The sequence below is a fragment of the Patiria miniata genome, unplaced genomic scaffold (genome assembly GCF_015706575.1).
Source record: "Patiria miniata isolate m_02_andy unplaced genomic scaffold, ASM1570657v1 HiC_scaffold_3, whole genome shotgun sequence".
Lineage (NCBI taxonomy): Eukaryota > Metazoa > Echinodermata > Asteroidea > Valvatida > Asterinidae > Patiria > Patiria miniata.
Genome location: NW_024037069.1, coordinates 31,838,511 through 31,863,072, shown reverse-complemented (window position 1 = coordinate 31,863,072; position 24,562 = coordinate 31,838,511). Strand labels below are relative to the sequence as shown.

The window sequence follows — 24,562 nt, the reverse complement described above, 5'->3', positions numbered from 1 at the left end:
CATCCAAGAGTTACATTTATTCATATTATGGAAGGTTTTACTTGCCTATTTTGTGCCTGCTCCATAATTATTTTACAGATTTAATTTTGACAAGGTGACGTCTTGCATTATTGCAAGGTAGTCTAAACATCAGAAATTTTTATTGAAAACGAAAATAGTGTCCCTGTAAAATAGATCCCTTTTTCAAAATAATCTTTATCTTTTGTTTCGGTAGTTCCACTTCCTGTCAGTGAACTCGCTGTGGCAGGCACCTATATTGATAAGTTGTTTGTATCATGGAGAGCCAGTACAAGTCCGGAAAACCCTTGTCGATCAGAGGACTATCTCGTGACGTATGAACTCCTCAGTCGTGACCAATGTATGATGGATCGTCAACCCTACGGAATCAATAGTACTATACAAACAAGCATCACACTGAGCGGACTGGAACCATACTCGACGTACAGGGTAAATGTAACATCGAGGAACTCGGCTGGAAATGGCACAACAGTTTCACGCGTCGGGAAAACTCGCGAAACAGGTATGCACTTCAAGCAAGACGTTCTCTGGTTCGCACCCTTGAATGCGTTTTGTGTTTCAGGCTGACGCCAATGTCTTTGAACTTGAACCGCAGTTCATAATTGTATCAAACTGCACTTTGATTAAAAACAAATGAAGTTAACTGTTTTCTTCTGAACACAAAGCTGAGCATCTAAGAGCCTATAATTGGGTCATTACTTGAAGAATTAAGAGTCATTATATGATGAAGGCAGGATAAGCAATTTTATAAAATGTATATCATAATCCATGGATCCGCCAAAGGGTGGGAGTTTCAGAAGAGGAAGGTCTGCTTGCCCAGTTAAGGAAGAGGAAGCTGTCTATGTATGGACATTGGAAGCGCCGATCAGATAGCCTAGTGCAGATGACAGTAGAAGGAGAAGTAGAAGGGAAGGCCAGGCAAGGACGTAGGAAAACAGGATGGATCGATAACATCAGGAAGTGGACGGATGGAGGAATGGCCGTGGCAAGAGCAAAGGCACACAAGAGAATGCCGACGGTTCTTTGAGGACTATGGCAAAACAGCAGCAGCATATCATAATTAATCATAACACCTACAATTTGACGATTTTTCCCTCAGTACCGTTAGTCGCTCCGGAAGTCCACTCGATTGATCCAGCCCCCGACAGCATCATGTTCAACTGGTACCCCATCCCTTGTGGCAGTACACGTGGCAACATCACGTCGTATGAAACACGTCTGACCTCACCAGGAAGAGAGATTAACACTAAGACTGTCACAACCGAGTCTGTGACTTTTCATGGCTTGTCGCCGTGTTCTCTCTACACCCTACGAGTGTGGCCTCGTACCAAAGCCGGAAGAGGTCCACCAGTGGAAGTGCAACAAGGAACGGACACTATTGGTAGGTATCTCTCTTTATACAGCATATGCAGCTTAAACAAAGATGTGGCTCATGAAAGAAGGCATTTTGAGCATTAGGAACACACTCTTGAGAAAGTTGGTCCGGTTAACTTATTCTTTACGATGAGACTTGCGGTTTTGCTGAAGTCAATCGAGTGTGATCGGCCGACTGATAAGGTTCGTGCACAAAACCCCAGGCGCTTGTGGTTTTGTGTAGAATGGTTGCATGGACCACTTTTTACGAGATTGTGCTAGTAATGAGGGAAAAGTAGTGATCGACACTGTAACTAGACAGCATCATAACGTTGCCAGTCACTCATAATGTCCTTAGGGCGTCCTGTGTAGATATATTTTTAATTATTATTATTATTATTATTATTTATTCGGCCAAGATTTGCAACAAACATATACAGAGAATATGACAATGTAACTCCAGAGGAGACAAGATTACAAGTATAAGAAGTCATGAAACAATACAAATAAGTGTAAACAAAAGCAAGGAGCTACATGTATGAATAAAGGCAGCAATGATAAAAGGCAAGGTTGGTACAGAATAAGACAAAACAAGAACAGAACAAAACCCAAATTAAGATGGCCAGGATTAATAAAAGTGAACTTAAACACTATGACTCGAAAGCCTATCAATCCAATCCTAAAAGGGAACACGGAATAAATATTATGAAATCTGTGAACAGAGCAATAGTTAATAAAAACAACACACGTTCATAAAAACATAAAAATACAAAACTAACAAATTTAGGGCAAGTTTGGCAGGGGCAAAATTAACCACTTAAAAGCATGGAACAAAAAGCTAAAAAAAAAAAAGGGGGGGAGATAACATACATGGATGCCAACAAAAGAATTAAAATGAAAAAACTGATGGATTAAATGAAATACTGAGGACATAAATATCCAACAAATGGCAAATTTAGCAGTGGCGAAAATCAGCCACTAAACAGCATTAAACAAAAACAAAAACAAAACAAAACAAACAAACAAACAAACACCCCAACACCCCAGCACCCCCAAACATAAATACAAAACAAAACAAAAAACAAGCAAACAACCAAACAGCACAACAAACAAACGAGCAAACACCCCCACCCAACAAACAAACAAAATATATAAATAACCAAAAGAAAACAAAACAAAAACAAGCATACAGACGTTATGTGCCCTAGCAAAATGTTTAGGTAGTCTTCAACTCATTACTGACTGAGCTCAGGATTAAGTAGTAGAGCGTTACTGTGCCATGTGGTCCATCCTTACTAATTGAAGACTGGATAACAAATATTTTCCCCCCAGTTCCAGATGCTGTTGAGGAATTGTCTTTCACAGTCTCTGGTCACGACCAGCTAAATATTCAATGGAAAGCCTCGACAAACCGTGACAATTCCTGCTCCGCATCAGACTTCCTTGTTAACTTCGAACTTTTGACTATTTTTCACAGAGCCACTTCCTGTCAGTGAACTCGCTGTGGCAGGTACCTCTATTGATAAGTTGCTTGTATCATGGAGAGCCAGTACAAGTCCGGAAAATCCTTGTCGATCAGAGGACTATCTCGTGACGTATGAACTCCTCAGTCGTGACCAATGTATGGTGGATCGTCAACCCCACGGAATCATTAGTACTATACAAACAAGCATCACACTGAGCGGACTGGAACCATACTCGACGTACAGGTTAAATGTAACATCGAGAAACTCGGCTGGAAATGGCACAAAGGTTTCACGCGTCGGGAGAACTCGCGAAACAGGTATGCACTACAAGCAAGACGTTTTCTTGTTGACACTCTTGTGTATTGTGTTTCAGGCTGATACCTTATGACTTTGAACTTGAACCGCAGTTGATGATTGTTTCAAAGCAATATGATGGGAAAGAGAAGTTGTATAAATAAACTGTTTTCTCCTGAATACGAAGCTGAATATCTCAGAGCCTATAATAGACCTTCATTATGCTGCCACCATTTCAGTCATGTTCCCTGTATCCAATAACAGTACTGAATGAATTTTGTTTTTGGTGCACACAAGAACCAGGCTATTTTCCCTTCAAGCCTCGCTTTGGTTACGCTGATTTGAATGAAAATAATCATTATAATTGTCTATTGGGTCATTACTTGAAGAATGAAAAGTCATCCTATGATGAATGGCAGGATGAGCAAATTTATAAAATGTATATCATAATTAATCATTACACATACAATTTGGCGATTTCTCACTCAGTTCCGTTAGTTGCTCCGGAAGTCCACTCGAGTGATCCAGCCTCCGACAGCATCATGTTCAACTGGAACTCCATCCCTTGTGGCAGTACACGTGGCAACATAACGTCGTATGAAACACGTCTGACGTCATCAGGAAGAGTGATTGGCAGTAAGAATGTCACAACCGAGTTTGTGACATTTGATGGCTTGTCGCCGTGTTCTCTCTACACCCTACGAGTGTGGCCTCATACCAAAGCCGGAAGAGGTCCACCTATGGTAGAGCACCAAAGAACAGACACTATTGGTATGTATCTGTCTTTCTACAGCCTTAGCAGTTTAAACAAATGTGTGGTTGATGAAGAAGACATTTTGAGGGAAAAGTGGTGACACTGTCACTAGACAGCATCATCACGTTACTAGTCAGCATAACATCCTGTATGTTTTTTTTTATTACAGACGTATGTGATCTATGAACTTTTTTGGTAGTCTTCAACTCATTCTGAGCTGAGCTCAGCATTAAGTGGTAGAGCGTTACTGTCCCATCCTTGCTCCTTGAAGAATGGATATATAATCTTGTTTTCGTCCCCAGTTCCAGATGCTGTTGGAGAATTGTCTATCAAAGCCGTTCGTCATGAGCAACTAAATGTTAATTGGAAAGCCTCGACAAACCGTGACACCTCTTGCCCCGCAACTGAATACCTTGTGACATATGAACTCATCAACCTAGAGCAGTGTCAGGAGATGCAGGGAAACATCCAGACTAGAAACACGTCTACGACTGCAATCAGTTTACAAGGATTAAAGGCGTACTCTAAATACAACGTGACTGTCACACCAAGAAATGAAGCAGGGTTAGGCCAGCCACTCTCCAAACAAAAGCGAACTCGATGGACAGGTATTGTGTTTTATAAACATAATATACCATATTTCCTAAAGTTTCTAAATACAAAGGTAAAAGTGATCATAATGTGTTTTTTTCTCCAATTAGCAACAACAGCAACACCTGTTAATATTACTATTGTCGCAACGCCTGACAGCATCTCATTTGCATGGGATCCCGTCCCATGTGGAAGGAGAGGCGAGCCGCTCAGAGGATACGGGTATCAGCTCAGAAAGGACGGGAATAAGGAAACTATCAGAAGCAGAAACATCAGTGCTGATTCCGTAACATTCTATCCATTATCTGCGTGTACGTCATATTGGTTCAAGGTCAGCGCCTACAGTTTACTACGAAAAGAATTCGGACCATGGACGCACGAGACGCAAGCAGGCACACAAATGATAGGTACGTCAATAGTGCACTGTAAAAACTGGAGTGTTAAATTGACACCATTGGTATCTACATGTATATAGGATTATCTGGTGTTAAATTTTACTAATGTTGTCCTATATAGATACCGAATGGTGTGAAATTTACACTACAGTTTTTGCATTGTGTGCGTTATAAAGTGGCATAAATGGGATGAAGGGTTTTGCTTGTCCATACGAACAAAGGGAGGAAATATGTACCTTCATCCGGTAGTGACATACATGTATATTTTAAGAATTAGGCCTATGTAATGATAAGTATAGGCTGCGGCAATAAAAAGCAGCGTAATAATTATTAATAACGCTTCTACAAATTTTCATATACGTTTTGGCCTACACTTCGCAGTATCGAATGCATGAAATGAAGTTGACGAAGTTAAACAAAATCGTTATGAAGAATTTAAAAGATATGCTGCGCTCCTTGTGTTTATTGAGCTTCCTTTATAGTTATTAACTTGATTTCTGGCAGTTCCAGACGCAGTTGAAGGACTAACAATCACACCTCTTGGCCATGATCGACTGGGCGTACAATGGAATGCCTCGTCAAATACAAACAACGATTGCCATGCAACTGACTACCACGTGACCTATGAACTCATCAACTTGGAGCAGTGCCAAGAGGCGCCGGATCACGATGTTAGCGCGACGAACGTGACTGTGACCAACATCACGATCAATGGACTTCATGCGTACTCGTCGTACAATGTGACGGTGACACCACGAAACGAGGCTGAGTACGGTCCGATGCTGTATCAAACAGTTCAAACTGGAGAAAAGAGTATGTGCAATTTGTTTTTTAATTTCACAATAAGCATTCAACTTTTTACACCACAATGAAATATATATGCCTATAATATTTTAAAATTTCGAGAACAATCTTCCTTAAAATATGATTTGAATCGACTGCCCAAGAACCATACATTTTCTTCAATTCGGGCGATTCACAATGTAGTGCGCCAGCATGAGTTTGCCACGGAGAGTCCATTTTTCAAGTTTACGGTCGACAAAACATGGCCCATTTGAATGAGTGTTGGTAGACAACTTGAGCTAATATGTCATAGATTGGGGCATAGCGTACGTTCTGCCGCCTTACAAAAAAAACACCATAACAAGAAAAGAAATGGGCCAACAGATCCTCGAATCATACGCTTACGAAACCACTGACCGGAAAAACTAACGATTTCAAATGTCCCGCGCTGCAAATTTGTCGACCATCACCCACAATGCACTTGGACAAATGAACTCTCCGTGGCAAATTCTTGGTGGCGCACTGCATTTTGAAACGCCCGAATTAAAACGGAATGACACATCTCCTTATAACCACACCACATAAGTCAATGTTTTTATTAAGACCATTTGTACCTTATATAAATGTGCATAGTATTTTACCACAAATTTTAAAATTAACTTCTTTTCCCCAAGAACCAACGGGAACTCCGATACTTGGCGAGAGCACCGCATCGTCTGACAATATTACTTTCACCTGGTCCCAAGTTCCTTGTGGCGGTAGAGGAGGTAATATTACGAAGTACCGGTACAAGTTGATGAAGAGAGGCAACGCAACTGCAATAGAAAAAGAAGACACTACTGCAACGTCCGTCACATTTCGCGACTTATCACCTTGTACATCGTACGCATTCAGAGTCCGCGCATTCAATGGTGAAAGAAAGGGACCTTGGACTAATGAGTCCTACCAAGACACAGTTGTAATAGGTGAGCTATCTCTGAAAAAAAGTCTTAACGAGAGGTGTTAAAAGACGTTTTAAATTATGGTTGTATTATACATGTCTAAACTATCATATAATTATATGCATGTATTTTTTTTTACTTTACGCACAGCGTGTTTGTTGATCAATCTACGTTTATTCACTCTGTGTAATCAATAGATAGATTAACCAGTTTCACCGACAATTGTTTTCTTGGAAGACAATTTTTTTTTTAGTCATTACTCTCCCAAAAAAATGCTCATAATTCGGTAAGATAGAAAACGACAAATCAATTCATTTTATGAAAGTGTTTTTAATTGTGTTTTCCTAAAAGAAGATTAATTCAACGCGGTGAAATCACTGTATTTTAAACCTTCAATTTTTTGTTGCAGATGAAATACAAGACCTCAACCTGGACGCCTCAGTAAATGAAATCAAGGCCTCTTGGACAACTGCTGGTAACGAGGACAACCCGTGCCCTGTGACCTCGTACCGCGTGAGTTACCAACTTCTCAACTTGGAGCAGTGCCAACCACAGATCGATCCAGCGCTGACAAGTGCGACAGTTCAAAATGGCAGTGACAAGGATATTACATCAATGCATGCTTACTCTACGTACAGTGTGCAAGTCGTACCAGCAAACAATGCTGGCGCGAAATACATGAAGAACAAGACAGTTACGACTGACGAGGGAGGTAAGTGCACCAAAACAGGAGAGGGCGCTTTTATACCCATCCTGATATTTCGGCCTTGTCTGAATCGGGCGTCCACATCTACGGCTACGACTATGGTCAGCATTTTTCCAAGAAGTTGTAATTAGGCCATGGGCCCAAATCTGTATCAGGTCTAGAAGTTGAGATTCGTCTGAACTTTTTGGTGTCAACTTGCACTAAGGTCAACTTTACTAATTCGATAGTGCTGAATCTGAATCTGGTTGTTCACATTGGCCCAAATTGCACATTGACCTTATGACGATTTTTTTTTTTTCATTAATTTTCCCATTTTTTTTCAAAAATAGTATTTTTGCCATAACTTTTATGTTTCAAATGCTTTCAAATTTGACACAACAGATAAAATAGGAAGTCGGCATTAATATTATAAGTCATTATTTAAAGCGCGACATGGTGTTTAAAGGTTTTTTTTGTAGAATCCATCCATTTAAACATGAGCACTGATGAGATTTCGACGTGGCGTTATATGGATGTACGTACCTCTGTCGTCCCTTTACAACACAAATCAATCACAAGTAAATCGGCAGCCATTCAGTTTCAAGTAAAAAGGTGACAAACCAATGTTTTTTCTCCATTTCTTTACCCAGAATACATGTTTTTGGGGGGCGTAAAACTGGGCTTCCAAAATCCAAATCGAAAAGGCATCGCGCAGTCTTGAAAAAAATCGTACGTGAGCGGATATATGGGGCGCGCAGTACGCTCTGAATAGCCAGTCAGCGTCGCTGTTTATTCCCCACGGCCAGGGGTTAATGGAGGAACGCGCACGCGCCCATGGAGGCGAGACTGATACGCAATGGCAGGGATGCATCGCGATCGCCCCCATGTGGTATAGTTACATTAGGGAAACATTCCTCTTTATTTCTAATGTGTGCAAACGATGTGGTGTGCACATTGTACAATTATCATTTAGCATGTTCCAATCTACTTATAACTGAGAAATTAAGTTGCCACTAAAAAGTTAAGACGAGATTGCACGTTACAGGCTTTGCCTCACGTTCTAAATGGATCGATCCAGTAAGCACCGCCCCATGGTGTTCTGACCATGGTGTTCTGACCAACGTGTCCGACGTGCGTGTACAAAAGACGGCCTAGAAAATAGATCTGGATACGCGCTTCGGACGATGCCTAGCTTTCTGTCTACAGAACAAATCAGGGCACACGTAGGCCTACTTATGAATGGGTAGCAATTAGTAGGCTATATATCTTTTGTTGGACAATGTAAAATTATAAGCTGATTATATGCATATAATACCTGTGCATGATCACACAACTTTTTTCCAATGTAAGGCCAAAAAAAAAAAATATTCGGTCTCTGGTCGGACCAAAGATCCGGAATTGACGCGGCCACGCGGCTTTTTTTTTTTTTTTTGCTTTTTTTTTTCTTCAAGCTTGGATTGTACAGACAAGGTGGGTGCTATTTTGCTTTGTTGGTGTCCTCATGTACATTGGTGTCCTCCATAATTTGCCTTGGTGCTTTCAATCATTTGCCTTGGTGCAATTTCCCATTCCTTGGTGCTCTTTGGTAAAAAAAAATTGAGGAGGTGCGGAAATAGAAGGCGCTGTTGGAGCTACCGCGGAACATTTTGGAGAAAAAAAAAAGATCGACGCGCATGATTAAAATAGACGCGCGCGCTGACCAGAGACCGACATATTTTTTTTTTGGCCTGATGCATTACTTTTTACTCAATAGTACAGCACTTAAACATTATTTAAATCCTTTTTTTTTTTACAGTACCATTGGCTGCTCCGGTACTCAACAACATGCTCCCATCCAGTCAGAACGTTCGAGTGTCATGGCATCCCATTCCCTGCGGCAAACGAGGCGGTAACATCACAGGCTACACGTACGAGCTGCGTGACGCATCGGGGTCCATGATACAAACAGCCGACACCACGGCAGAGTCTGTTGAAGTCGATGGTCTGTCACAGGGGGCGTCCTACTCCTTTAGGCTGTGGGCGTCTACGCATGTAGGGCCGGGACCCTGGAGGGAAGATGATTTTGAGATTCCCAAAGGTACAATTATAAAATACTCATACAGTAATCAGCAACTATGCTATTCCTATTTCGCTGGTAACTTGAATGCTTATTAAGGGAATAACAGTGTGAGGAGCCGGTCTTCACTGCGTGATAATGACCGGGTGTGGGGGTGACCGCTGTTAATGTACCGAGACGAAGTCGAGGTCCATTAACAGCGGTCACCCCCACACCTGGTCATTATCACGCAGTGAAGACCGGCTCCTCACACTGTTATACCCATTAATAAATACCTTTATAACGAAATAAGCAGTTAAAATGCTCCAATTTTGTGACTTTTTTCCGGCAATATTTCCAGACTTTTTGGTGTTCATGTTCATGGGCCATATTTTAGCTTAACAGCTATAACGACGTAAACTCAACAGAAACTGCTGCCGTAGCGAAACAAATTACAACAATGTTTTCATATCTTTACCTGATGGAGGAAGCTGAAATCTCGTTTACACATTCCTTGTGTCCCGAATTACAAAGATGCTTGGTTTAGGAAAGGTAAATATGTCGGTGGGTGAAGTGTTTCAAAGAAAATAAATCGTAGATCTACGCTTTCGTCGTAAACATCCTCAGTATATACTGCACTGCTGTACGATGTCGTTTCAAAACTTCCTTACGCGCGCGCACGCACGCATCCCTAGCAACTGTGTTGCGTACACGCGCGTCAGTCTCACGCGATGGGGGTTGAGCGCATGTGCAGTGCTCAATTGTTAAAAGCTACTGCAGGACTGTTACTATATTTTGACCAATCATTGGCTTGCATGGGGCTGAACGGGGCTTGATCAATGCTGGTTCAGGGGCCATTTATTCGCTTGATCTTTGAAGCCGGTCCATTATCACCGTTAATGCCCGGCCACGTGATCGAGCCTCGACCAATCAGAAACCATCAACTCTCCAAGGTATTTATTAATCAACTATCACGACAGCGGTATATTTCGAAGTTGAATAAACAAATTATGCTCTTGAAATGTAAATCGAAGAAAATGTAGTACTTCGTCAATCTCATAGATATTGCATTTGTTGAAAATCTATTTGAAAGAACAAAAATGTGTGGAAACTATATTCATGAAGCCTGTATGCGTCATAACAAAGCTGTTTACCTATTTGGAAATGGTGCAATCTTATTTCGCAGGCCCATCATATTACTGTGTGTATGTAATAATCGAGTTGGTTTTATTTTGTCTTTCTTAAGATGCTGCTGCTCCGCCTACTCCGCCTGGGAGTAGTCCTGCGGGCTCAGTTTTGGGCGTGGTCGTCTTTATCTTGGTAGTTGCGGTTCTTGCTCTCCTGATAGTTGTCGTAGTCAAGTAAGTTACCGTAATCAAGGCACTTACAATGAAATACAATCTGATCTTTTTAAGAATATATCAAACGAGTTTCTGGTATTTTCTATCAAAGGAAACGACGAAAGCAGAGGACCAATGCACTGAGCAAGGACAGCACTGGCGATGGTGTCCAGGATATTTATGGGAAAGGAGACCAAGGTGGAGGTATGGTTGTCTATTACTTGGGCATGTACACGTATACTAATTAAAAAGAAACTTCTGTTAATAAGAAAGGTCTTATTGCAATCCATCTGCTGAGATGAAGCAAGCAAGACTATTCAAACTATGATGAATTTTGTACAGCTGTTAATAAAACATTTTTGAAAGTGGCAATTCAGAAATTTGAGAATGTTTGGTCGGAAAACGAAACTGGCATTTATTATTTCAGTTGAGCTGAAGAATCTGCCATCTACGTCTGGTTACAAGCCATACGCTACAAAGGGTCATGAACCAGTGGTGTCATCTACTAATCCACCAAAGTCAACCGATCAAGTAGCTGTTGATGTGTTGCCAAAAGCAGGACCATCCACTGATTCAGCATCAGCATCTGGTCCATCCACATCCACTAAGGCTCCCGTGAAGCCCAAGCCGTACGTCAATCCTGCCTCCAAGCCCAAGCTGAAGGCTTCGGCAAAGGCATCCCCGAGTTTCCCCCAAGCCGGCCCAGTTGCCATGGCTCACCTGGCTGAATACATCAAGAGTAGAACAGCCGGGAAGATCAATGGATTCCAACAAGACTATGAAGTGAGTCTTCTGACTTCTCTTACCACGATGTAATGTTATTTTGGTCTGACCTAAGGAGCCAGTGAAAGACATGGACAGAGAAGAACCAAAACGTTTGCTCCTGTCTCCATTATGTTCTTTATGTTTTGAGATCTGTGTCTTCGTAACTGCGATTTTGTGATTATCTCCTCTTTCTTACAGTCGATTCCTGGTGAACCAATCCACCCTTGGAATGTGGCCAAACAGGATCACAACAAGAAGAACAACAGATACAATAACATCCTGGCCTGTAAGTCTAATTATTCATCCTCTATCACCTTTTACTTTTATAATGTTTTGTTGGTAAAAAAATGTACACCGTTCACATTTTGAACATTGACGCTAACAGCTTATTGCATCCTGCAAGAAATACCCTCTACTCTTCATTCAGTAAATGTCCCGCAAGTTGTAATAGGAATGGTGTCAAAAGTAAGCAAGGGAGTAAAAGTGGAGGCCATAATTACGAATGTCGCTAGTATTATGCTTGCCCAAGAATACCCTACTATTCCTTCCCTTAAAATTCCTGAAACCTCAATTTTTGTAAGCAAGAATTTGATATGATTTTCACACACATTTGTCCTTGGAGGGGTTCAACACAGATTTACATAGACTAAATATCGGCAATACATTGTCTCGGCAGATGACCATTCTCGCGTGGTCTTGGAGTGTCTTGAGGATAACCCACACTCAGACTACATCAATGCCTCCTACATCAATGTAAGTTTTTGTCGCAATCTTCAAAGTGAGTTTACACATTTCTATCTGCATTATTTGACTCTGGCAAACAAATATAGAAGGAATAGGATTTTCTTTTAAACATGATGATTTATCTTTCCTTTCACGTAGGGATACAAGCAAGATTACAAGTACATTGCCAGTCAAGGTAATTATTTAGTGAAAATGAAAATAACATTGTAAATTGAAATCCTCAAACAAACTTCCCGCCATAACAATACAATTCCACCATTTTCCCGGTATACAAAAAGAAAAAATAATTCGCGGAAATGACGATAATCGAACTCTGGTTATATTTCTCAAATTATATTCAAAACGGATCGTCACACTTCCCTAATTAACGTAGAGTTGACAAGACGTTTCAAATTTAAAGACATTATTGAATATTGATTCATCCTTTAGAGAGTAGAAAGAGACGAAAGGAGGTTTCCAATGATAGCAGAATATTGTTTAATGTTTAATTCAAGGTCCTACCAAGGCATCAGTGAAGGACATGTGGCGCATGGTGTGGCAAGAGCGAGTGGGCAAGATCGTCATGCTGACGAACCTGATCGAACATGGCAAGGTAAAATGAAAAAAATAAAATTGCTTTGTGTTCTTTCCTAATCCATACACAGAAGCATACCTCTTTCTCTCTGTATTTCTATTGACTGAGAATATTGAAGAGGCGTGCAATCATACTCTTGAAAGGCTGAATGAAAAGAATGAGTTTAAAGGGCCAAAAGGAAAGATAAGATAATAAAAAAGTACCGTGGACGAGGAGGCGAGGTTGTATATTATTGTGCATAAAATTATTTTCAATTATTTATCGTGCACAATATTATTATTGTAAGATATCATCCGCTGGTGCCTGAGAACTCTGTCCGTGTCAAAAGTAAGTCTCGACGACGAATTGCCTAATGCCTGGATAAGCTCATAAAAGCTCATGCCTCCATAATTTCAAATGACACCAAGGGTTCTTTCATCGTTGTCCTGATCTTCTTAGATCATCAACTGATACCTTTTGGTCTTTTCTACATTACGTAGGGGAAATGCGAGCAGTACTGGCCCGATGGCAGTTCCGACTACGGAGAACTGTTTGTCCGGAAAGTGGACGAAACAAAACACTCTAATTGCATTGTGAGGACTTTCCACGTGTCAAAGGTAAGTCCACAATTTCTGCAGAAGAAGTAATTGGAGCTGAAACGTTCGTGCATGTTTCATCTTCGTATTCCATCCGAAAGGCGATGCTAGGTTAACATGGAGTATACTTTATAGTTGTAAGAAAAAAGTAACAAGTAGGCATTAAAGTAAAACATGGCATCGCTCACAATATTAAACTGCCTGCCCAAATCGTACCCTTCGATGCCACTCTTCGCCGTATCCTTCTTTTTTACACACAGCAGAAATATAGCATGATAAAGCAACACCGACCGTGTGCACATAATTCAACAATGCAGTTTTTGCAGTAAGAAATGTTAATATTAAGTACCTTTTTTTGGGGGGGGGGGGTCTCTTAGAGCACTGAGCCCGAGGGTGAGTACCGTGAGTTAACCCAGTTCCATTACACCACCTGGCCAGACATGAAACCACCAGAGTCATCTCCGCTACTTCAGTTTGTAAGAAGGGTCCGAGCAGCAGACGCTTCACAACATGGACCTATGGTTGTCCACTGCAGGTATCATTACGTGACCTCTTTGTATTTTGAGTTCTCAAAAAGCTTCCACGAAGACATGTACACTTTTCTCTGCAATCGAATTCAACCTTAAGTCTCAGTAAAGATGACCCGACTAAGAAAAATAAGTCTGTTATGTGTTTCTCTCGAATCAAACTTATGAGCCAACCTTTACGAAACTATTAACTACCGATCATATATATTTCATTTTATCATAGCCTTTCTACAAACATCGTTCGGACATTAATTTAATACAAATTATCTTCAAACTTCACATTGAGTTAGAGTAGAGAAAACTGTTTAAACATCTGATTATGTCGTACTCGTTTCTTCAGTGCTGGAGTTGGCCGCACAGGAACCTTCATCACTCTGGACTCCATGCTTGAGATGGCGGAGGCAGAGGGCCAAGTCGATGTCTTGAAGTTTGTACGTGATATGAGGGATCAGCGCTTCCTTATGGTGCAAACTCTGGTGAGTCTTTGGTTTCGGATAAACTTCCAGTTTCAGATTTGTAAATTAAAACTAGAAGGTGACAATTCACACCAACAAGAGTTCATATGGTATGCAACATCTCAATATTGCATCGTTTGTATTTCTAGGATCAATACAAGTTCATCTTCGATGCTCTGTTGGAGTCAAGTCTGTTAGAGAACACGGCCATCAGCGCTGATTGCTTCCATCAGAGCTACGCTAAACTCAAGAAACGGGACAAGAAGACAGGGACTACTGGCATTGAGGCGCAGTTCCAGGCAAGTCGTCTGAAATGCTTTCGGAAACATGTTGATCATGATAAAAGTCTTAAACACAAGGCATTTAAACTTGGTTTGGGAAGGTTTTCCTTCTCAGCAGTGAATCTTAGTTCCCACATTACCCTTACTGTGACGTGACAAAGATGGCTTAAAAGTAACGTACATAAAAGTCAGGTGTCCTACCCATGGAGCTATTATTAAGAAGGTTAAAGGTTAAATATAATAGTAAAACACTCTTGTCATAACTTCTTTAGAAGATTGTGGTTTTAGAGGGCAATGGGGTACTATATTTAAGGATTTACTTGTTAAGCTGTCAGCTCACTTTTAAGGGAAGACCCTTCTCTGGAAAAAAATCACTTCAGCCCGTTCAGCCCCAAACCTGAATGCCCGAGAGGTTGAAACTTCTTTATCAACCCTAAATGAGGTGTAATCTGAAGTAATAAGTAACGACGGATAAGAAGATAGACCCAGAGTAAGTTATTCAACCCTGCTGATTATCTTTGATCGGTTGCCATTTTTTTCTCTGTGATACCTTCACAGATGTTGGAGTCATTCACTGCCTCACCGAGCGAGGAGCAGTGTATGGGAGGGAGAAGCGCCGCCAACGTTGATAAGAACAGATTCAAAGAATGCATTCCAAGTAAGTCAGTAATCAAAATAAAGGCACATAATTACTGGCACATGCAAACCCACTGTTACCGTTACTACCTATTTTCAAAACTCCTTGAAAGATCATTTCATTTTTAGAGAATATAGGTTCAGTGTTCTCGGTCCACAGTAACAGATTTTGGTGAGTAAGTATAAACACTTTTCCTGTATTTGTTTGGGTTTTGTCAGCTTGTTGGCTCAAGACAGCAAACATTTTTCGTTTTCTCTTTAGCATAAGTTGAACTATTTTTCTTGTGATGTTGCCTTTTTTTTCAAAATTTGGTGTTCCAACCACATTCCAATAAGCATTCGTTTGAAAGACAAGTGTAGAATGCTTATAATGTTTTGTTTATTTCTACACTGACTTTGGATTATAAATATCAAGGCCTTGTAGGACATGCATTTTACAATTTTCATTGAAACTGTTTGTCTAACAGAAGACAGCACCCGACCGTATCTGATGACAAAAGGTGACGAAAGAAGTACCAACTACATCAATGCTACATTCCTGGATGTAAGTCTTACATACTTGCCAATAAAATATCGACAAAAACTTTGATCCATACCTCACCCGTCAACCCCTAGAGTAATTCCCCTTAAACTTCTCGAAAACGTACAGCTTAACTATAACGCCCTCCCATATCGTGACCACGCCCATGATTTAACACCTGAAATGTTGGCACAGACTATAGTGCGTAGTTTGTGTCAGCTTGATTTCTTATTACTGTTTAAAAACACTTATAAAGCGTAGTTAAATGCAAAATTGTGTAATACCCTTGGAGTAATAGAAACCTAATTGTCTGTGTCTTTCTATCTTACAGGGTTATAACAGTAAGCATGCCTACCTAGCCACCCAGGCACCTCTGCCTAACACACGGGGTGATATGTGGAGGATGGTGTTTGACTACAAAGCATCTTGCATTGTCATGCTCAATTCCATGGACAATGACCCGGTATAGGCTATACAATTCCTTATATTTCAAGGGGTAGCTTAGTTTCCACACGTATGAATTATTAAAAAAAGCTATTTGCTGCGAACGAATTTGAGAGACTTTGCTTAATATGTCTCGATTTATTGCAAAAATCCCCCAAAATTTGTCGGGAACATGGCAATTAAACGAACACAAAAGATGGCGATATTCCACACGGTACCTGCATGCATCTGTTGAATATACAGTACAAGCTCTTTGATAGGATACATCATTACCATCCCCAATGTTATCGCTGGAGGGCCTGATATGCAATGTACTTTCCTCCCATAAGCCTAAATCTCTTGTGACTGTTGCTATTCTTTTTCCAGAGCGTTGTCCAGTATTGGCCAGAGAAGGACAGTTTGGAGTTCGGACCCCTTACCGTTACACTGACGAATGAGGACCGGTATAGCGAGGACATTATCATACGGCAGTTTGATGTTAGCTATCCCGCTAGGAAGGTAGGCAAATAAGAAAGTTCCATTCATCAATTTGTCGTTGACTCGTGACGCACCTTGCGCCTGCGCGCTAACTTTTAACTTAGAATCAGGATCCCGCGTCGAACTGTGCTCGAACGTAAATGTCCTGGTTCCCTGCATTACGCTGAGTGCCCGCATTGTTTTGGTAACCAGCGATATGACCAATCTCAGGTAGGCTAACCCGAATGGTCGAATAGACTTGTGCACTTATCGTCGACCATACGTTCGTTCGATTTGATTGGGTTTTCTATAACAATGGTTGACCGTAGCTATAAGTCGAATGTTGTTTGTTAGGTATTTTATATAAGTTACAGCTTATTCGAAACGGATTATGTCATAAGAAACAGTCCGATGCCTAAACTTTGCCTAAAATAACTTTGAATAACAGAATGACGAGGTTCAGAGCGTCTGTCAGATCCAATACCTGGGATGGCCCCCAGGGAAGGAGGTTCCAAGATCCCCATCTAGTCTCCTTAAGGTGCTGGAGGCTGTTAAGATGTGGACGACCGACCACCCTGATGGACCCATCACTGTCCACTGCATGTAAGTACTCCACAGGGAGATACAATCTAAAGTTGTCAGCCATGGCAGCCGCGCAGGCCCAGTTTCACTTCCTTACCTGCAATCCTTCCCAAATCTCGCTGGGCCCTCAACCCCCCGGCCCCCGTTCAATGTTGTCTCTCATTGCGCGGTGTGTGCTCTATCAGCTGGATAGAACAACATTGACCGGGGGAGCGGGGGAGTGGGTGACCGTGGCAGGCTCAGGAAGTGTCCCAACCATTTTGGCCGGGATAGGTATGCATATTTTAATCCATGGGATCCCTGAAACGTCGTTAAAGCTTGAACTTTTTCCCTCTGTCTGAACAGTCTGAGCTAAACTTTCTTCCTGTAGGTTTCTTCATCAGCTTTCCTGTTCTTCATCGACGACACCCATAATTCATTTTTGATTGGGGACCATGAAACAAAGTGAGGACAGTCCTCGATTGGTATACGTGTATAAAACCGATGAGAGGTATAAACAGAGGAAGACCGATGTCATGTCCTCGATGTACATCATTCACAATCATGCGTTTACGTTGTACTTATGAAGTACCAGAATGACTCACATAGACAAAACATACTCCATGTGTTTCTACCATTTAAATTAATGTAAATAATTCAAGTTGAATTAATTTTCTTCACCAAACTGTTAATTCTTGTCTCAGTGACGGTGTTGGATGCAGCGGAACCTTCTGCGCCATACTCACACTCCTGGACCAACTGGCAGTGGAGAAAGACGTAGACGTCTTCCAAGCCATCAAGAAACTCCGCATCACCCGGGCTGGGATGGTCAACACTTTGGTACGTTTCAAGTCATTATTACTGCACCTACGTACCGGGGCGTGATGGGTGATTTTAAGCACAATCTTGCGATGTGGTATTAGGACTTTTCGAAACCTTGTCTTGTTGATTGGGTTTGTGTGCATCGGGTTCTTAGTTCGTGGCCAAATCAGATGTTTTGTTGCTTCAACATTGGTGAAAAAATAGAGCAGTAGCCAAAACAGTGGGGTTATTTTAACTGAAGCAATACTTTTATTCATGAATGGATACTGAGGCCAAAAAAAGGCTCCGGTTTCTGGTCTGCACGCGCGTCGTGGTATCCATGCGCGTCGGCAAAATTAAAAAGTTTTTTTTTTCAATTTAAGATGCTGTCTCAAAACCTCCAAACTCACTGGTTTGACTGGAATCCTGCTGCTGCACAATTTAAACGTGTTTTTAATGGGGTTACGGTCGAGTATAAGCTTTATCTGGCCTCTCTGGGCTCCGTTACATTTTGCACTAAATTTAGTCAGGAACCATTTGCAGTCATCAGCCAACATTTACGGAAAAAACAAGGAAAAAAAAAAGACGCTTCGCCGCACCACTTTTGGGGCAAGCTCCATACCAGAAACGGAAGACTTTTTTTTTGACTAAAGACAGTCACCATGTTATTGTCACATTTAAATGTGAACATGAATTAAATCAACTCATACCTATGTTTTGCTCTGAATTTCAGGCTCAGTACCAACTGTGCTACCAGGTGATCCAAACCTACTTGGATTCCGGCTCAATCTACGAGAACTATTGATACACCAGTGTGGAACAAGTTATTTAACATCATAAATGTCAGATTTGCATGTCCATTAATTTGTAACTGATACCTAAAGTTTTCGTAACGTCAGAGAGGATTTTTAAAAGGTAGGTTTCGCTTCTACCTCGGTATGAAATCTAGTTTCAATTCTAGCTCAGCAAATTTCTATTCGTCTTGGGGCCAGGCTACTAGCCTTTTTGTTCCTATCTCGCTGACTGACTTTCTGACTGACTGACAAGACTGTTTGCTGTACGGAGCGCTGGGCAGTGTTATCGTATAGGATTACCCCGTAATGTGCTAAATCTGGGTCATTGTGTAGACCAGGGCCCAATTTCACGGCGCTGCTTAAAAGCACAAAAATTTGCTTAGCACAACAAAATTCTGGCTTACAAAAGCAGGTTACCAGCCAAAACTCCATGTGGTTTTCATGCTAAGCAAACAACAGTTGAATACTAATCACGAGCAATATACATCACATGGAGTTTTGGCTGGTAACCTGCTTTTATATCTTGTGCTAAGCAAATGTTTGTGCTTAGTAGCGCCGTGAAATTGGCCCCATACAGATGTTTGACACGTCTGTCAGTGAATATCTATTGTAAATCAATTGAATATGCGCTCTGACTTGGCCTGATGGGAGATTAAGCAGGCTTACCTAGTATTCTTCTTTCATCTAATGCGATTTGTCCCTGTTTAGCAGGAAATTTTCCTCCCATATTTTCAACTCAACATTCTTTGCCGTCTCCAGCTGTCCTATAATCATCTTCGTGTTTTTTCCCGCTTTGGTTTAACGAATCCTTAGTATATTAATTATTCAAGAAATGAAGAGAAAAATGCAGTCACAAATGATATCATTAATTGATTACTTTTATACCTAATTAAACAAGCGGTAATTGATATATGAACATTTACTCAGACACCATGTGGGCATCATGATGTAAACTGTGCTATAAACTTCAATCATGTCAAACTTAATACAATTGATAAAATGTGCTCATTGTACAAGATTATTAATTTAACATTTATATTATCGAAAACAAAGCCTTTGTCGTAAAATGCGAACCATTGGATCTAGTCAACGTTAAGATAAGTGCTTTTAATTCCAAAAATGATGACTTCACTGAGATTCTTATACGCTAATATTAAGCATAAAATCGAGACATATTAAGCAAAGTCTCTAATTATTTATATACTCAAGATGTTGTTTAAATATTGTTTTATGGTACAATTTTAGTAATAATGATTATTTTAATCAAGAGTACACTCCTTAAGTTGCGTTGAGAAATTGAACACAAATGATCTTGCTATTACTTTGTGAACAGGTTTAGAGGCTAAACATTTCGTGTCCAATGCCTGAACATCAGTGTACAGTTGCTAAATACTGTTTATCAATACTCTATACATGTTTGGTATTTATACCAAATTGTTATGAAGTGATAGCAAGAAAGTGTTTAGATTTTGCAGTGAAGCGAAAGGGTTAACCAACCATTGTAGACACATAACTTATAGCGGTGGCTGTGGTTGGCATCAACATAAGTGAGAAAGCTGGGAACATTTCAACATGTTTTCCGTCAAACATTGAAGTGTACTTTCTGTGCGTTATTAAGTGCTTTCATATCAGTTTTTTAGTGCATGTTTCAAAATCCTCAGACGCACATTCGTTAGATCGCCTATTTACAAGTATGTAAAAGACTTCTGTTATGAACTGGGAAGTGAAGTTGAATTTTGTTCACTGGAACTTTAGTCTAAAAAATATCCAAATAACACACTGAGCAAATAATGAGTTAGATGACAGTCCATAATAAAATGTCATTATATATATACGGCAGCGTAAATGTCGACTCTGGTTGTTGTTGTTGTTGTTGTTGTTGTTGTTGTTGTTGGTGCTGTTGGTGCTGTTGTTGTTGTTGTTGTTGCTGTTGTTGCTGTTGTTGCTGTTGTTGCTGTTGTTGCTGTTGTTGCTGTTGTTGCTGTTGTTGCTGTTGTTGCTGCTGTTGCTGTTGCTGCTGTTGCTGCTGTTGCTGCTGTTGCTGCTGTTGCTGCTGCTGCTGCTGCTGCTGCTGCTGCTGCTGCTGCTGCTGCTGCTGCTGCTGCTGTTGCTGTTGCTGCTGCTGCTGCTGCTGTTGCTGTTGTTGTTGAGAGCCAGTATTCGCTATTTAAGTTTAGGAACAACACAGTTTTTTTGTAAATTAAGTTTATATCAACGATACCGTGTTTTGTGTGCTAAAGATAAAGTTGTTGAGGTATCACTGGGTTCATGAGTGCGAGGAAGCGTGCAATGTGAAGCATGGAAATGCTTTAAAATCCTACATTAATCCTACGATCCCAAATGAAGAGTTAAACTATATAGCATCTACTGCATGTTTGTACAGCTTGATTAAAGTAACTTGTTCTGTTGAACTATTTATCGACACAACCATTTAATTAAAAATCAAACCACCAAATCTCTGCGATTTTAAACAATTCACCGTTGTCGTGTACATTCAAAATGAACAACACGGACACCAAACTGCATCTGTTTGCTCTATCTATATGATTCAACCGAAAGATACTATGTTCTTTCATTTCTAACTTTTCGAATAAACCACAAAGTGAAATTGTTTATAGGTGCATATAAAAACGAGTAGAAAGTTGAACAAAAACAAAACCTGTCTGGGGCTGGGTTTGAACCTGCGACCTCTAGTGCGCTACCAACCGGGCTACCCATTCCTATGTTGGTGGTCCAATGTTATTTCAGTGTCTTTGTTCAAGGATGCTATTGAAAATCGCTTTAATTTCTCACATTTATTCCTCCTTTTTCTTTAAAATAGTGTGGCAGGAATCTTTTCTATAATGAATATCAATCCACATGGAATTAATCCATCGGACATTGAATCAACTCAAACCGAAACGCACGTTTACCAATGTATACTGTAAGGTAAATGCGAACAGTAGACGCCATGACGGCCGGGTTGAAGTAGTTAGTGTGTGGGGTAGAAGCAGAGATGACATCCTCGCCATCAAACAACTGAAAAGAACAGAAAATAGAAGGAAACAGTGTGCAAAAAAATAGACGTAAAAACAAAATAATCAAATTTGTCCCTCAAAAAGTACACCCAAATATTGAAGTACGTCTGTGGTTTCAATTCAATGTTTGCAAGAAAATTGTAATTGCTTTTCTGATCCGGTTGCGATAGCTAATTAACTATATGACTGTTTAACTTAATAGTCAAAGCGCTTGACCTTTTGGGGTGAAGAGTCCAAATAGGTCAAAAATTGACAAAATTTCAACGATTTGGCTAAACATGTTTTCTTCATATTTTGTGAAGCACCCCTCTGGACATGTCGATGGTATGTGCCTCGCGCGCGTAGTGCTAAAAATATCTTTATAAGGGATAGGCGCGTAATCCGGGATTTGGCGCACAATGTAGTGGTGTTTCCCCGTTGGTTTAAAATCAACCACGCGACAGCCTCTCGACCAAAAGGAATAGGCAAACTGTCTCAGGCATTTATGAATAAATGTTTAAAAGGTTTTTTCTTCTTTCATGGTATAACAATTATTACGTTCATTCACCACATTTAGGTCCCTTATGATTGAACATTAAACATTATTCTCCGCTCCAACAGGACGGAATCGCAAGAGTTAGAACAAAAACTGACAAAAGCTTGCCAATATTTCAACCTGGTGTAGTCTTTGTCCAAGGCTGTAGTTGTTTTGTTTTGTTCCCGTAGGCATCCGGTCTCTACTTACCAAACGTCTCTGACTTATCAACTTACGTCAAGCTGCGGCGGTGGTAGGCGTCGCAATCAGAAAGATGAATCCAATGCAGTCTTTATGAGAACCGTAGCAGTGGGTCACATGAGATTCCGAGCATCTCAAGCGCGCGTAAGGGTTACTTGGACATTCTCTGGGTTTCAGTGCCAACGTTCCCAAGTAAACATTTGATCATCTTGTTGATAGCGCCCCCTAGCGCCGAGATGAATAAACGGCACTTGCAAGATCGGGACCGGAGTGGCAGGAAAAGGTGGAAGTGCAGTCTTAAGACTAAGACACAACCCAACCTTGCAGTGCACTGATGGGAGCAGTGACCTACCAGTATTTTGGACTCCAATACGACGGTCCATTCAGTCGTCCCATGGCGGCAGGATTAAAGTCACCATCACTTGATGCTCGGATACGCTCATCAGGAATGGTGTCGTCTTCAAGACCCAGTTGCTGACAACTATCTACTGTCAAGATCAAAATAAGACATGGATGAAAAGGTGGAGGGATAAGCATACAGCAAATGATTCGGTAGTGCGATTTCGTCCATGATATTTCCAATTCCTTCTCAAGTACAATACAACAACAATACAATACAATAAAACTTTATTATCCCAGTGCGGGAAATTCCATGGCCTTTTTACACGTTATTTGGTTTAAAACACATAGTAACGCTTTCAATAACGACAACACAATAATGTGAAGCTGTTCTTTTGTTTGGAGAATCCAGCAATTTAGTGTTTAATGTTGGTTAGTAATCATATCACAAAGTCTGGGTCCCAGAAAAAAATGTCTTACATTTACGGAGGCAATGTTGAAAAATAAGACAGATTATATGTGACGCAGTCTATTTAGTGAAATCGGTTGCTACGGCATTCATATGGCCATTCCACAAAACTTATTTTGGTACCAAATTGACCCCTGATAAAAAAAAATGTCTCAGTTATTAAACGATGTTTCATCAGGTTACTCCCCCCCCCCCCCACGGAAAAAGTGACGGTGTCCGTCAAAATAAGACAATTCTGAGCCGTTTGTCGAAATAATTATATTGTTATGTTACTTCTTTTTCTTTATAATGACGCTTAATGGTTTGAAAACGGACCTTCCCTGACAGATTGATGCCCATTTGAAGTCCACAAAGGTGAAAACAGAAAAAGAGGCCGATAACAGGCACTAGTTAAGCATTTCTGAAATTTTACAATTTATCAAAAAATAACCTAACATTTGTAATTCCACATATGTCTTGAATGTACATGTACTGTTAAATTTCAGGCCATCACCTAAAATTTCACACTATATTCAAGACATATTTGGAATTACAAATTTGAATAAAAAATGTTTTTGAAAAAATCGAATACTATACTCAGCCCCGCATACTTTTTATTTTGTCAAATCTCTCCATCAAACTGCGCGCAAACGTATCTTGTTTTGACAGAATACCTAACAAAATGTGCTTCCTATATTTCGCTTACTGTAGAAGTTCATTATTTCGACTTACCATTCGCAGTATCATCACTGCATTGTCTCGGGCATCCTTTCGGTACTAACTCCATGAACTGTGCCATCCATTGGTGCATGTCTGCTGCATCCAGCTCCGGTGGTTGACCGAAGAAACAAACCCTCGCCTTGCTCTCCGCACAGTCCATGAATACTAGAACTATCGAATTAAGCTTACACAACACATTCACAATGTTGTGAAGGGGCATCCCCGGGCCTAACAAGCTAACTCTGTCAAGATCAAGTCTGACACCTGCTTGGACGCAGACAATCTTCTCAGTTAAAGCAATGTTCTCCCACCTCTCTGAGAAGATTGACCTCTAAGAGCGACCTCAAGGCTAAGGGAGGAAATACACCGCCGATTGTGACTGCTTGTTAAAGCGTAGATCTACGATTTATTTTCATTAAACACTTCGCCCATCGACATATTTACCTTTCCTAAACCAAGCATCTTTGTAATTCTGGACACAAGGAATGTGTAAACGAAATTTCAGCTTCCTCCATCAGGTAAAAATATGAAAACA

At 40.6% G+C, this 24,562-nt stretch overlaps 2 protein-coding genes across 2 annotated transcripts in view; one reads left to right on the top strand and one right to left on the bottom strand.

Annotated features, from left to right (window-relative positions):
* LOC119736688 overlaps positions 1-19,163 on the top strand; it is a 36,672-nt gene extending 17,509 nt beyond the window's left edge. The window contains exons 13-40 of the mRNA XM_038210703.1: positions 215-358; positions 1,118-1,399; positions 2,849-2,992; positions 3,621-3,902; positions 4,188-4,493; positions 4,587-4,787; positions 5,376-5,684; positions 6,329-6,619; positions 7,005-7,307; positions 9,076-9,357; positions 10,562-10,676; positions 10,768-10,859; positions 11,083-11,438; positions 11,619-11,706; positions 12,097-12,173; positions 12,303-12,339; positions 12,659-12,756; positions 13,218-13,334; positions 13,691-13,848; positions 14,181-14,316; positions 14,445-14,594; positions 15,135-15,234; positions 15,680-15,756; positions 16,064-16,195; positions 16,543-16,674; positions 17,081-17,235; positions 17,898-18,033; positions 18,728-19,163. Coding sequence (XP_038066631.1) covers positions 215-358; positions 1,118-1,399; positions 2,849-2,992; positions 3,621-3,902; positions 4,188-4,493; positions 4,587-4,787; positions 5,376-5,684; positions 6,329-6,619; positions 7,005-7,307; positions 9,076-9,357; positions 10,562-10,676; positions 10,768-10,859; positions 11,083-11,438; positions 11,619-11,706; positions 12,097-12,173; positions 12,303-12,339; positions 12,659-12,756; positions 13,218-13,334; positions 13,691-13,848; positions 14,181-14,316; positions 14,445-14,594; positions 15,135-15,234; positions 15,680-15,756; positions 16,064-16,195; positions 16,543-16,674; positions 17,081-17,235; positions 17,898-18,033; positions 18,728-18,799 — 4,772 coding nt within the window. The 3' untranslated portion in view covers positions 18,800-19,163. The remainder of the gene's footprint in view (positions 1-214; positions 359-1,117; positions 1,400-2,848; positions 2,993-3,620; positions 3,903-4,187; positions 4,494-4,586; positions 4,788-5,375; positions 5,685-6,328; positions 6,620-7,004; positions 7,308-9,075; positions 9,358-10,561; positions 10,677-10,767; positions 10,860-11,082; positions 11,439-11,618; positions 11,707-12,096; positions 12,174-12,302; positions 12,340-12,658; positions 12,757-13,217; positions 13,335-13,690; positions 13,849-14,180; positions 14,317-14,444; positions 14,595-15,134; positions 15,235-15,679; positions 15,757-16,063; positions 16,196-16,542; positions 16,675-17,080; positions 17,236-17,897; positions 18,034-18,727) is intronic.
* A 1,420-nt stretch (positions 19,164-20,583) lies between these two features.
* LOC119736686 (UPF0746 protein DDB_G0281095-like) lies at positions 20,584-24,187 on the bottom strand. Its single transcript, XM_038210702.1, has 3 exons — positions 24,040-24,187; positions 22,937-23,008; positions 20,584-20,951 (listed from the first exon to the last, which is right to left on the bottom strand). The coding sequence occupies exons 1-3, from the start codon at positions 24,185-24,187 to the stop codon at positions 20,584-20,586; spliced, it is 588 nt and encodes a 195-aa protein (XP_038066630.1).
* Between the last annotated feature and the right edge of the window lie 375 nt (positions 24,188-24,562).